General features: G+C 42.3%; 1 protein-coding gene across 1 annotated transcript in view; it reads right to left on the bottom strand.

The window, feature by feature from the left end:
- LOC132232635 (phospholipid-transporting ATPase ABCA3-like) overlaps window positions 1-11,051 on the bottom strand; it is a 323,040-nt gene extending 311,989 nt beyond the window's left edge. Inside the window, exons 1-3 of the mRNA XM_059692030.1 lie at window positions 10,573-11,051; window positions 10,021-10,273; window positions 4,047-4,174 (exon numbers count right to left, since the gene is read on the bottom strand). Coding sequence (XP_059548013.1) covers window positions 4,047-4,174; window positions 10,021-10,273; window positions 10,573-10,632 — 441 coding nt within the window. The 5' untranslated portion in view covers window positions 10,633-11,051. The remainder of the gene's footprint in view (window positions 1-4,046; window positions 4,175-10,020; window positions 10,274-10,572) is intronic.
- Window positions 11,052-14,916: the final 3,865 nt, after the last annotated feature.

Here is a 14,916-nt window from a genome sequence, read left to right as displayed (position 1 = left end):
ATTATCTAATCTAATAAAATACAGACATGCAAATTGACCATACCTTCCCTACACCTTAAGCCAGCCGTGGGCAAACTATGGCCCGCGGGCCGTCTCTGGCCCGTTTGAAATGAATAAAACTAAAAAAAAAAAAAAAAAAAGACCATACCCTTTTATGTAATGATGTTTACTTTGAATTTATATTAGTTCACACAAACACTCCATCCATGCTTTTGTTCCGGCCCTCCGGTACAGTTTAAGAACCCATTGTGGCCCTCAAGTCAAAAAGTTTGCCCACCCCTGCCTTAAGCCATGCCCACCAGCCAATCAGAATGACTATATGCAAATTAACCCAACCAAGATGGCAGCCGGCAGCCAGGGAGCTGGAGCAAGCAGGAGACTTGGTTGCTCCAGTGTTGGAGGAAGCCAAGCTTCCCACCTGCCGTGGCTGGCTCTGAGCTCCACTCAAAGCAACACAGTTTGAATTATAGAAGGTAAATAAACCCCAGATACCTCCTTCAGCTGGCCATAGCCACAGAGCTGGAGCGAGCAGGAAGCCAAGCTTCCCGCCTACCGCGGGGCTCTGAGCTCCACTGAAGGCAACAAAGTTTCAATTATAGAAGATAAATAAATCCCAGAATAAAAAAATAAAGAAAAAAAGGAGAGGCTGGGAGCTTCCATCGCCATGGGGCTTGGCCAGCCTGAAAACAGCCCTCAGACTCTCACCCAGACTGCCCAGGCACCCCAGTGGGGACCCCCCACCCTAAAGGGGGGTGGCCAGCCTGAAAACAGTCATCAGCCCCTCACTCAGGCTAGCCAAACCTCCATGGGGTGAGGGTCCCAACTGGGGGGGCTTGACCAGCATGCAAAGAGCCATCAGCCCCTCACCCAGGCTGGCCAAGAACCCCAGTGGGGACCCCCACCCTGAAGGGGTGTGACCTGCCTGCAAACAGCCATCAGCCCCTCACCCAGGCTGGCCAGGCACCCCAGTGGGGACCCCCACCCTGAAGGGGGTGTGACCACCCTGCAAACATCCATCATTCCCTCACCCAGGCTGCCCAAGCACCCCAGTGGGGACCCCCACCCTGAAGGGGGTGTGACCAGGCTGCAAACATCCATCAGCCCCTCACCCAGGCTGGCCAAGCACCCCAGAGGGACCCCCACCCTGATCCGAGACACCCTTCAGGGCAAACAATCCGGCCCCCACCCGTGCACCAGGCCTCTATCCTATATAATAAAAGGATAATATGCAAATTGACCCTAGCAGCAGAATGACTGGGAATAACTGGTCACTATGACACACACTGACCACCAGGAGGCAGACGCTCAATGCAGGAGCTGCCCCCTGGTGGGCAGTGTGCTCCCACAGGGGAAGCTCTGCTCAGCCACAAGCCAGGCTGACAGCTGCCAGTACAGCAGTGGTGGTGGGAGCCTCTCCCACCTCCTCAGCAGCACTAAGGATGTCTGACTGCAACTTAGGCCTGCTCCCAGCTGGCAAGTGGACATCCCCCGAGGGCTCCTGGGTTGCCAGAGGGATGTCTGATTGCCAGCTTAGCTTAGACCTAATACCCCAGGGAGTGGGCCTAAGCCAGCATATGGTCATCCCCTGAGGGGTCCCAGACTGCGAGAGGGCACAGGCCGGGCTGAGGGACGCTCCCCCTCCCCGAGTGCACAAATTTTTGTGCACCAGGCCTCTAGTCCTATAAAATAAAGAGGGAATATGCAAATTGACCATAACTCAGCCACAAAGATGGCTGCACCCACAGGTGAGGCCGAGTTCCCAGCAGGGACCTGAGGCTGCGCCTTCTGACCCCTGTGGGGCTTGACAGGCTACCTGAGGCTGCGCCTCCCACCTGGCACAGCTTAAGGGGGGGACCTCAGGCCACACCCCCGCCCAGTGGGGCTTGACGGGGGACCTCAGGCCATGCCCCCCACCGGCACTGGGCCAGGGGACCTGAGGCCGTGTCTCCCAACATGGAGGGGCTTAACAGGGGACCTCAAGGTTCGCCCCCCATCCTGGTGCTGGGCTTGGGGGCCTCAGGCCATGCCCTCCACCCTGGCACCGGGCCAGAGGACCTGAGGCCATTCCCCTCACCCCGGTGCCAGGCCAGGTGACCTGGTGCTGCGCTCCCTGCCAGGCATGGCTTGACAGGGGACCTCTAGGCGCACCCCCTGCCCTGGTACTGGGCCAGGGGACCTCAGGTTGCTCCCTGTCCCAGCTCCAGGCTGGAGGAACTCAGGCTGCGCCCTCTGCCCTGGTGCCAGGCCAGGGGACCTCAGGCCATGCCCCTGCCCTGGCACCAGGCCAGGGGTACTGAGGCTGTGCCCCCCACCCAGCGGGACTTAACTAGGGACCTCAAGGTGTGCCCCCCACCCTGGTGCTGGGCCAGGGGGCCTCAGGCCACACCCCTCACCCAGTGGGGCTTGACAGGGGACCCTCAGTCTGCACCCCTTGCCCCAGAGCCAGGCTGGGGGATGGCAGGCCACTCCACTGCCCAGTGCGGCTTGACGGTGGATCTCAAGCCATGCCCCCTGCCCCAGCCCAGGCTGGGGGACCTCAGGCCACATCCTCACCCTGGCACCAGGCCAGGGGACCTGAGGCTGTGCCCCCCACCTGGTGGGGCTTGACAAGGGTGGGACCAGCCAGGTCTGGATCTAGCCCAATGAGGGGGGCTGACTGGGTCTGGCGTCGCACGATTTTGAGGTACACGCGGGTGGGTGGGGACTTGACTCTGGGTCCCGAGGTGCACCCCAGACTCTGACAGGAGGAAGATTTTTATATACATTTTACTAATTTTCTTTCATCTCTGATAATTCTATTATAGAGAAAAAAATCTAAATATAATATTATAGAGAAAGGGCAAATAGCAATATTAAAATCTAATTAATCCCCTTTTAACGTGCATGAATTTCATGCACCAGGCCACTAGTATCTAAATAAAACTGGGGGAGAAGGCCAAGCACCTGAGCAAAACATTTGAGAAATTTTGGTGTCAGGAATCGAGTTCAAATATTTGGGGACATAGCACAGTCAATCAGTGATAAAAATAAAAGTTGAAATAGCACTGAATATACTTTAAGCCAATGTATATTAATTTTGATTCCATAAATGGAAAGAAGTTGGAACAGAAGGATGTAAGGATGGGACACACAGAAATAACATGAACTATTCTAGTAGTGGCTTTACTAATCTTGCCTTAAACTGACAAGCATCTGTATTTTAAACACAGAATTTGGCTCCATCTACACTAATAAAAGAGAAACATGCAAATTGGTGTCACTCCATTACACCACCAGCCAATCAGATGAGTATGCAAATTAACCCAACAATATGGCAGTTAATTTGCATACACAGGCACAGAGCAAAGACGGGAGGCTCCAGCCAGAGTGAAGAGTGAAGACTAAAGACTGAAGAACTGAAGAGGCTTGGCTTCTCCGCTGCGGCCGGACCAAAGGCCTGGGTCCCGGGTGCCGGAGGAAAACCAGTGCCGCCAGCCAGGGGAAGGAAGGCCTATTGCGTGAATCTTCGTGCAACAGGCTTCTAGTGTTTATATATTGCAGACTGACCATTTATTTCCATCACTACCACCAATATAATCTCTATAGGATCTTCTTAGGAGATAACAATTTCAAAGCGCTTTCTCTCTCCTTCCCAGTGGCTATGCTATAATCAGATTCTCAATGCCTATAGATGACCTAATTCTAAATCAGTGTGGCAAAGCCTTTGAATTTTCCCTAGAGATTTATGAAAGGGTTCAAATTCTGTTTCATTCAAAGAAAGAGGGTTTTTTCTCATGACTGGTTGTCTATTAGTGAAGATGCATCTGCTTTATTTATCACACCACCATGCTTCATAGAACTAGAAGCATTGTTTGAGTAGTCAAAGTTTCCCATAAATCTAAGGCACAAGATCTGGATTCATATTCTTGTTCTACCGTATACTAGCAGTTTCCTCTTGGAAAAATTGGTTTTTTCATTTATAAAATAGAGTTAATTTTGTCAAATTCATTAAAATTTTAGGAACTAGAAGGGCAATTATTAGAAAATTATAAATAAAACTTTCTCACCTGAAGTGGCAGAGAGTCATTGATGTTTTCGAAGTCATTGTCAAAAACAATGGCAGCCAGCACTTTTTGAGATTTATAGTCATACTTCACATACTTCTCAAACTCACTTTCTGAATAAAAGCCTTTAACTGTAGAGAGGAAAAGTGTTCACTTAAATAAAAATGTCTGATAATTCCTCATGAGGGGGGAGATACTAGTTTACATGGACAAAATTTTGTCTAAATATTATAAGTTTAAAAACACTGTTTCTCAAATATTGCTATCATAACTACTTAATGGAATTTGGAGTTCAAAACAATTTTAGGTATTTTATAAAATTTTACTACAATTTTAAATAATCATTATAAAGCATATACAGTAGGCAAAAGTAGGTTTAGACTTGTTCAGAAGGGAAATAATACAATAATTAATAAATCCTATCTAATAAAGAGGGAATATGCTAATTGACCCTCACACCATTGCAAAGATGGAAGTGCCCACAGCCAATAAGGAGGGAATATGCTAATTGACTGCCCCACTCTCAAATATGACAGTGCCCACAGCCACAAGATGGCAGCACCCAGTCCCCTGAGCCCCGCCAGGGTGGCAGGTGCACGGCAAGGCCAGGCCCTCCCTCAGACAGGTCCGGCCTTGCCGCGCACCTGCCCCTGGAGTCCCCCAGACCCTTCAGCCCCCCAGCTGCCCAGGGCTGGCTCAAGGCGCAAGCAAGCCTCAGATGGCAACTGCCCAACAGCCTAGGACCATCCCGAGGTGCAGGGAAGCCTCAGATGGTGGTTGCCCAGCTGCCTAGGGCCGCCCGAGGCTCAGGTAACCATGGCCAGCTGAGGCTTGCGCTGCCGGCAGTGGCAGCAGCAGAGGTGTGATAGGGGCATCGCCTTGCCCTGATCACTGGGTCACCTCCCACCTCTGAGGGCTCCCGGACTGTGAGAGGGGGAAGGCCAGGCTGAGGGACCCCCACTCCAGTGCATGAATTTTCATGCACCAGGCCTCTAGTAATAATATAAAAATAAACTCTGTGTTTCATGTACTCACAACTGTAAACCTAGTTTTGCCCACCCCTGTATACAGGTAAGTCATTATTCATCAGGAAAATGCAAATAACAATCACAATGAGATACCACTTCACATCCATTGAGATGGCTACAATAAAAAGATAGATGACAACAAGTGCTGGTGAGGATGTTGAAATATTGGTTCCTCCATACACTGCTGACCAGAATGTAAAATGGTACAACTTTAAATTAAGCCTGTCAGTCCCTCAAAAAGTTAAACACAGAGTTACCACATGAGGTACTCATTCTACTCCTAGGTGTATACCCAAAAGAAATGAAAACATATATCTACATTAAACTAACAGATGTGTAGTCACAGAAGTACAATTTATAATAACCCAAAGGTGTAAACAACCCAAATGCCCATCAACTGATGAAGGATATACCAACTGAATACAGTATATTCATACAATGGGATATTTAACAACAAAAAGGAATGAAGTAATGATACATGCTATAACAAGGATAAACTCTGAAAACATTATATGAAGTGAAAGAAGCCAATCACAAAAATTTACATATTGCATTTATATAAAATCAATATGGAAAGGGTGTATATAAACAATTTATATAAAAGGTTTATAATAGGCAAATGTATTTGGAAAAAATGTAGATGTTTTCCTAATCCTGGTGAAGATAGGAAATTGTGGTGTCCTGACTGAAGGTTATGAGACTTTATTTTTGATGAAAAAATGCACTAAAACTGATTGTGGTAATAGTTGCACAACTCTGGAAATATGCTAAAAGCCATTGAATTTAAATGAGTGAATGTATGGTATGTGCATTATATCTCAAAAAAGCTATTGGGTTTTTTTCTCTTTTTTTAGGTAAATCAGAAGATGGAGATCACTTAAAACTGTGCTTTAAAAAACAACAACACTATTTATGGATCAATAGCTGTACTGAAATACCAGAGAGAGGAGTCAGTGAAGACAGATCAGCAGAAATTACCTAATTGGGAGGAGAACCAAGATGGCGGCATAGGTTAACGCCGGAGTTTGCTGCTTTGAACAACTACTTCAAAAGTGAAACCAAAAAACGGAAGGGACATCACCCAGAACCACAGGAACGCTGGCTGAGTGGAAGTCCTACAACTAGGAGGAAAGAGAAATGCATACGGACACTCAGAGGAGGCGCAGTGCTGAAGTCAAATTCTGAGGTGCGGAGTGCGCGGAGCGGGCTGGCGGCGGAGGGCGCGGTTGTTGTTTTCAATCGGGAGAGAGTCGCAGACTCTGAGCACCAGATCCGGGCGAGTCTTTAGGGACCCAGACTCAAACGGGAGAAGCGGGACTGTCTGGCTTAGGTCAGAGCGAGTGCAGCTTTCTCTCCGAGCTTTGCAGCGGGTGCTGGGACTCAGAGAGGCAGAGCCCCTTGGGACAGGACTGAGAGCCGCCATAACTGCTCTCTCTGGCCCACCCTGTTGATCCTGTGCGACCCGCCCCGCCCAAGCCCAGCGCAGAACCATTTGCCGGATAGCCTCAGGCAAAGGCTAGATTAACACCTCCCTAGAGGACAGAAGTTCTCTCACTGCTGACACAGCTGATTCTCATAGCCACTTGGCCTGGAGGTCAAACCCTCCCTGGAATTAGCTACAACAATCAAGATTTAACTATAAGACTTCGAACAAAGACCACTAGGGGGTGCGCCAAGGAAGCATAACAAAATGCGGAGACAAAGAAACAGGACAAAATTGTCAATGGAAGAAATAGAGTTCAGAACCACACTTTTAAGGTCTCTCAAGAACTGTTTAGAAGCTGCCGATAAACTTAATGAGATCTACACGAAAACTAATAAGACCCTCGATCTTATATTGGGGAACCAACTAGAAATTAAGCACACACAGACTGAAATAATGAATATTATACAGACGCCCGGCAGCAGACCAGAGGAGCGCAAGAATCAAGTCAAAGATTTGAAATGCGAGGAAGCAAAAAACATCCAACCGGAAAAGCAAAATGAAAAAAGAATCCAAAAATGCGAGGATAATGTAAGGAGCCTCTGGGACAGCTTCAAGCGTACCAACATCAGAATTATAGGGGTGCCAGAAGATGAGAGAGAGCAAGATATTGAAAACCTATTTGAAGAAATAATGACAGAAAACTTCCCCCACCTGGTGAAAGAAATGGACTTACAGGTCCAAGAAGCGCGGAGAACCCCAAACAAAAGGAATCCAAAGAGGACCACACCAAGACACATCATAATTAAAATGCCAAGAGCAAAAGATAAAGAGAGAATCTTAAAAACAGCAAGAGAAAGAAACTCAGTTACCTACAAGGGAATACCCATACGACTGTCAGCTGATTTCTCAACAGAAACTTTGCAGGCCAGAAGGGAGTGGCAAGAAATATTCAAAGTGATGAATACCAAGAACCTACAACCAAGATTACTTTATCCAGCAAAGCTATCATTCAGAATTGAAGGTCAGATAAAGAGCTTCACAGATAAGGAAAAGCTAAAGGAGTTCATCACCACCAAACCAGGATTATATGAAATGCTGAAAGGTATCCTTTAAGAAGAGGAAGAGGAAGAAAAAGGTAAAGATACAAATTATGAACAACAAATATGCATCTATCAACAAGTGAATCTAAGAATCAAGTGAATAAATAATCTGATGAACAGAATGAACTGTTGATTATAATAGAATCAGGGACATAGAAAGGGAATGGACTGACTATTCTTGTGGGGGAAAGGGGTGTGGGAGATGTGGGAAGAGACTGGACAAAAATCGTGCACCTATGGATGAGGACAGTGGGTGGGGAGTGAGGGCGGAGGGTGGGGTGGGAACTGGGAGGAGGGGAGTTATGGGGGGGAAAAAAGGAACAAATGTAATAATCTGAACAATAAAGATTTAATTAAAAAAAAAAGATAAAAAAAAAGAAATTACCTAATTGAAACAAGAGAGGAAAAAATTTGAAAAGAAATTGAATAGAGCCTCTTTTGGGAAATACAAAATGTCTAGCATTTATGTCTTCATAGTCTTAGAAGAGAAAGAAGGCCTTACTGAAAAACAATTTTGAGAAAGAATGCCCAAAATTCTCCAGATTTGTTGAAAGAGACAAACTTACAGATTCAAAAGGCTCAGTGAACTCTATACAGAATAAAGCAAAAGAAATCCATGCTCAGACATTACATAATCAAACTTTTGACAGACAAAGAAAGAAAATGTCTTAAAAGCACCCAGAGAGAAATGACACATTATCTATAGGAAAACAAGGATTCAAAGTATCACAGATATTTTTTCCCTGAAACCAAGGAGATCAGAAGAAAGTGGCAAATATTTTTTTTTTATGCTGAAAGGGATAACTGTCAATCCAGAATTTTATAACAAATGAAAATAACCTCAAGACCATGGAGTTGAAATACACACATCCTCACATGAAGGAAAACAAAGAGAATTTGTTACTAATAGACCTATTCTAAGAAATTATTTAAGGAATTTCTTCAGAAAGAAGGAAAATGATATCAAAAGAAAACTTGGGCCGAAACCGGCTTGGCTCAGTGGATAGAGCATCGACCTGCGGACTGAAAGGTCCCAGGTTCGATTCCGGTCAAGGGCATGTACCTGGGTTGCGGGCACATCCCCCGTAGGGGGTGTGCAGGAGGCGGCTGATCGATGTTTCTCTCTCATCGATGTTTCTAACTCTCTATCTCTCTCCCTCCCTCTCTGTAAAAAATCAATAAAATATATTAAAAAAAAGAAAAAGAAAAAAGAAAACTTGGAACTTCAAGAATCAAGGAAGAGCCACAGTTATGGTAAATATGCAAAAAATAGTTTTCTTATGTTCTTTAAAATATGTGTGTGAATTATAACATTTCCTGGTAAGATTTTCAACTTATGTAGATTTGAAAACTACAACATAAAGAGAAATAAATAAAGGGATCTATATATATTGGTAATCATTTGACATTATGACAAGTGGTAAACTAGGTAAAGTGTGAAAATTAAGTATGTATATTTTAACTCCAAGATCAACCATATATGCCAGAAGCATAATTAATCCATTTTTTTTCTTTCATGGGTGATACATTTGGTGTCATATTTGAAAATTTTTCAACTAACTCTAAGTTACAAATATTTTCTTTCCAAATTTTGTATCATTTTACTTTTAGATCTGATTCATTTTGATGCAATTTTTATTGTTTTGTCTATTGATGTCCAATTGTTCAGCACATTTGTTGAAAAATTATCCTTCCACTGAATTCTTTTGCACCATTATAAAAAATATTCTGGACTATTTGTGTAGGTCTATCACTGGGTTCTTTGTTCTATGTGTCTATTCCTCCAATAGCACAGTGTCTTTAACACTACAATTTATTATAAGTCTTAAAATTGTAATTTTAAAGTGTAATTCCTCCAACTTTATTACTTCTTACACTAGAGGCCCAGTGCATGAAATTTGTGCGGGGGGGGGGGGTGTTCCTCAGCCCAGCCTGCACTCTCTCCAATCTGGGACCCCTTGAGGGATGTCCGACTGCCTGTTTATGCCTGATCCATCTGGGATCAGGCTTAAACAGGCAGTCGGACATCCCTCTCACAATCCAGGACTGTGGGCTCCCAACTACTCGCCTGCCTGCCTGCCTGCCTGCCCCTAACCACTTCTGCCTGCCAGCCTGATCACCCCCTAACCACTCTCCTGCCAGCCTGATCGACACCTAACTGCTCCCCTGCATGCCTGGGTCCCCCCTAACTGCACTCCACTGCAGGCCTGGTCCCTCCCAATTGCCCTCCCCTGCTGGCCTCGTCACCCCTAACTGCCCTCCCCTGCTGGCCATCTTGTGGTAGCCATCTTTGACCACATGGGGGCAGCCATCTTGTGCAAGGGTGTGACGGTCAATTTACATATTACCTCTTTATTATATAGGATTGTTTTAGTTCTATAACAAATTAAGGATAAGTTTTACAGAAAACCTTTATTTCTAACCTTTTATACTGATGTTTAAATTCATCTTCATGTTCTCAATGATCTCTTTTACCACATTAATATTAGAAGGCACGTAAATCAATTCCCACTCTTGAGGATTTTGGAGGAAAGAAGGCAAACCACTGACGTGTAGAGGTTTAAAATATTGAGGTCCAGCAACATATATAGTAGTAAGTGAACGGAATAGCAAAAGCAGCATTGGAAACACCACTGCTGTTAGGACTTCAAACAATAAATTAATGTAATGCCTTCTCTAGAAGAGGAACAAAAGATAGTGTTAATTAAGAGTCCACATTAAATGCCAATAAATAGCTCTATTATATTCTTCTAATTTAACACTAGAAAATACTAGTCTTTCCTGGACTTTCTTGTACCACCCCCTCTCCTCTCCACTACCAACCTTCTTATAGATCAGACTATACTATTGATTAATATAGTTTTATAGGTTTGGAAGAGCTACCTACAGCTATTAAATTGATTTTTAAAACACACATATCCTGAATTGCAACAGGCAGGCATTTATAGATATTTTCCTTGAATGCTTTTACCTACCTTTATGGTAAAATTTTTCCAGAGAAGCACGGCAAATTGATTGAATGTCAAGAAATCCATTCTTCTACAAAGAGTGTATATTCAACTCCAATTATGGAGAAAAGGTTTTTTTTTTTTTTTAATGTTAAGCTACCTAATAATGTGAAGATCAAGCAAATAACAGCATTACTCCTTTCTCCTAACTTTCTCCTTATTAAGACTTAAAGATTGATACAAGAATAATTATGTATTTGAGATAAAGAAAATTATAGTTTATATTTTTCTATCTATTAATTTACTTAATATCTAATGAAATTCCAATATGTTTTTAAAACACAAGAAAATAAAGAAATAACAGTAAGAAGTGGTTCTATTTCTCCAGAACCTGATGTTTCCTATCCTAGTTTCTAGGACCAGGTAGATCCACAGGTGAATTCTACCAAACATCTAAATAAGAGTTAATACCAATCCTCTTCAAAGTTTTCCAAAACAATTATAGAGTAAAGAACACTTCCAAACTCATTTTAGGAGGCCACCATTATCTTGATGCCAAATCCAGATAAGGAACCTACAAGAAAAAGAAACAATGGGCCAATATCTCTGATAAACACAGATGAAAAATCCTCAATGTGTTCAAATTGAAGCCAACAGTACATTAAAATCACACATCATGATCTAATGAAATTTATCTCTGGGATGCAAGGATGGTTCAGCATATGAAAATCATTAAATGTAATATAACACATAACAGAATGAAGGTTTAAAATCATCTAATCACCTCAAAAGATGCAAAAACAGCATTTGACAAAATTCACTCTTTCAGAATAAAAACATTCAACAAATTATATATACAAAAATAATTACTCAGTAAAATAAAGGTCATATATGAGAAGCTCACAACTGACATCATACTCAAAAGTGAAAAACAGAGAGCTTTTTCCTGGTAAATCTAAAGCAAGGCAAGGATGCCCACTCTTGTCACTTCTATTGAACATAATACTAGCAGTCCTGATAAGAACAATATTCAAGATTATCAAATACATCCAAATAAATAACTAAAATTGTCTCTGTTCCCAGGTGGCATAATCATATATACAGAAAACCCTAAAGGCTCCACACAAAAAACACAGTATTAGAACTAATAAAACTAAAAGAACTAATTAAATGAATTCAGCAAAGTTATAGGACACAAAATCAACATAGAAAAATAAGTTGAGTTTCTAGAGACTAATAACATAACTGAAAAGGGAATTAAGAAAACAATCCCATTTCCACTAGCATCAAAAACAAAAAAAAATATTTAGAAATAAACTTAACCAAAGAGGTAAAAATTTTGTACATTGAAAACTATAAAACTGATGACAGAAATTAGAGCGGACACCAGTAAGTGGAAAGATGTCCTGTGTTAATGTATTGGAAGATTTGTAACTGTTAAACTGTCCATATAATCTAAAGGGATCTACAAATGGAGAGAAAGGAGGAGAAGGGAGCAGGAGAAACAAGGGATTAAGCCACAGAGTGGAAGGTCATCAGTCTAGGAACACCACAGATCCCTGGTGCGATCTGTAGCTTCTCTCCACTAGGGCCGGTTTGACCCTCCAGGAAGTCTCACTGGACAGAACCAAAGCTGACCCCACATTCATTCTTGGTTAGGTAGCCCTGCCCTTGGGAAACACTCACCCATTTTTCCCATTGACCAAACCTGAGAGTACAGGCTGCCCATGCCGCCATTTACTTTTTGCTGTATTCATTCACTCATTAAGTTTAAAGTGAGAGTCAGACAGCAGTGCGTGTGTTCTCTGCAGGCCTGTTGAAATCCTGATCACTAGCTTGTGATGAGTGGCAAGTGTCCCCCCCGCCTTCCAAACCGGGGAACCCAAAGGTCGCATAGCACAGTTCTCTTCAGGGAAAACCCCTTTCCCAAGCCCTCTGAGTCCAGGTGTTTTTATGCCCTCTGTACAAGCGAAAAGTCTAAGAGAAGTTTCACCAATTCTTGGCACCAACTCTGATGTTTCTAAGTGTAAATAGAAGATTGTAACATGTTGACTTTATGCTTTAGCTCTAATGTTCCCGCAGAAGCCCTATGGCTCCTACTTGTAGTCTTTCACTAGGGCCACCCATTCATCACATTTATGTCTGAATTCCAATAGTGCAATCGTTCTAGTCTTTTTTCCTCAGGACACTCTTCAATCCCAATGATAATAAGTGGATACAAACGTTAAGGGGAGGAAGGCTATTTCTGTTCTATTTTCCAGAAGGCTCTGAGGTTCGGTGCCTGCCTCACCAAGCCTCCTGTTATAATTAAGAAATGTCTGAAGGGCTCTTATTTTTTCACTCTCGGAGGAAGGAAGGACGGAATGCTAAAGTGGAGGCATATTAGGATGTTTTTCTCCAACTGGTTTTTAAAATTTGTTTCTAAGTGTGGTATCATGAACCTCACATGTTAGGATCTAACACATTTGGAAAATATTTTGAGAAATACCATAAATATATGTAAGATTAGAGCAAGTTAAAAAGTGATTTCCACCTCACTTTCACTCTTCTTGTCATTCTACCCGGAAAATACAAGGTGTCCCCAAAAAATGTATATGCACTTAACAGCTAATTCTACATTTTGAAAATGAAATGTATTTTAATAAACACTGCCTTTACTAGTAAATTAAAAAAAAATAAAGGGATCTACAAATGAAATACAATCCCTATCAAAATTCAAACGATTTTAAAGCCAAAATAGAAAACAACCCTAAAGTACACATAGAGGAGCGGTTCTCAACCTGTTGGTCATGACACGGGTCGCCTAAGACCATCCTGCATATCAGATATTTACATTACGATTCATAACAGTAGCAACATTACAGGTAGGAAGTAGCAACGAAAATAATTTTATGGTTGGGTCACAACATGAGGAACTGTATTTAAAGGGCCAGAAGGTTAAAAACCACTGACATAGAGACTTAATAGCAAAAGCAATCTTGAGGGCGGGGAGGGGTGAAATCTAAAAGCATCACACTTCCTGATTTCAAAATATATTAAAAAGCTACAGGAATTGAAATAGGATGGTACTAGGAGAAAAACAAAGATATAGACCAGTGATGGTGAACCTATGACACGCGTGTCAGAGGTGACACGCGAACTCATTTTTTTGGTTGATTTTTCTTTGTTAAATGGCATTTAAATATATAAAATAAATATCAAAAATATAAATCTTTGTTTTACTATGGTTGCAAATATCAAAAAATTTCTATATGTGACACAGCACCAGAGTTAGGGTTTTTCAAAATGCTGACACGCTGAGCTCAAAAGGTTCGCCATCACTGATATAGACCTATGGCGCAGAAAAATACCAGGAAAAATAGAGAATATCCAAACACAACATAATTAACAAGTTATATATATATGTATATATATATATATATATATATATATATATATGTATATGTATACACACACACACACACACACACACACTACAGGCCTGGTGCATGGATTCGTGCATGGGTGGGATCCAACCAGCCTGTCCCAATGGGGACTGACTGGGGCCGGGTCAGTGGGGAGGAGGCGAGGGGACGTGGGAAGTTGTGGGGGGGATTGGGGCCCCAATTCGGGGCAGTTGGCCACCACAGTGCATGTCATAGTGACTGGTCATTCCTGTTGTTTCAGTTGTTCTGGTCACTTGGCTTTTATATATATAGATATATTTTTCTACACAAAAATTCATATTGTTGATCAAACGCACATGAAATATTTGTGAAAACTGCTCATAGTCCTTTCATAAAAACAATAGGCAAATAAATGAATTCAGTAAAGTGGCAGGATACAAAATAGCCAGAAGTCAGTTGATTTTTATACACCAAAAATAAACTATCAGAAAGGGAAACTAAGAAAATCATCCCAATTATAATTGCATCAAAAAAGATACCTAGAAATAAATTTAAACAAGGATGTAAAAGACCTGTACTCATAAAATTATGTGACACTGAAAAAAGAAATTGATGAAGATACAAATAAGTGGAAGCATATACCATGTTCGTGCATAAGAATATACTAGTATAACATCATGAAATTTCCGTAATAGCCAAAGCAGTATATAGATTCAACACAATTCCTATCATGATACCAATGGGATACCACACAGAAATAGAACAAGTATTCCAAAAATTTATATGGAACCACAGAGGAGCCTGAATACATAGCAATCTTAAGAAAGAAGAACAATGTTGGAGGAATAATGCTACCTGATATCAAACTATACTATAAGGCCATAGTAATGAAAACAGCATATTATTCTAATTAAAACAAACATGCTGATCAATGGAACAGAATAGAAAGCAGAAAAATAAACCCAACCTCAATAAAGTCATGGTC

Source organism: Myotis daubentonii, chromosome 4, assembly GCF_963259705.1.
Source record: "Myotis daubentonii chromosome 4, mMyoDau2.1, whole genome shotgun sequence".
Lineage (NCBI taxonomy): Eukaryota > Metazoa > Chordata > Mammalia > Chiroptera > Vespertilionidae > Myotis > Myotis daubentonii.
Note: the sequence above shows the minus strand (reverse complement) of the source record. Positions and strands in the feature narration are given on the sequence as shown.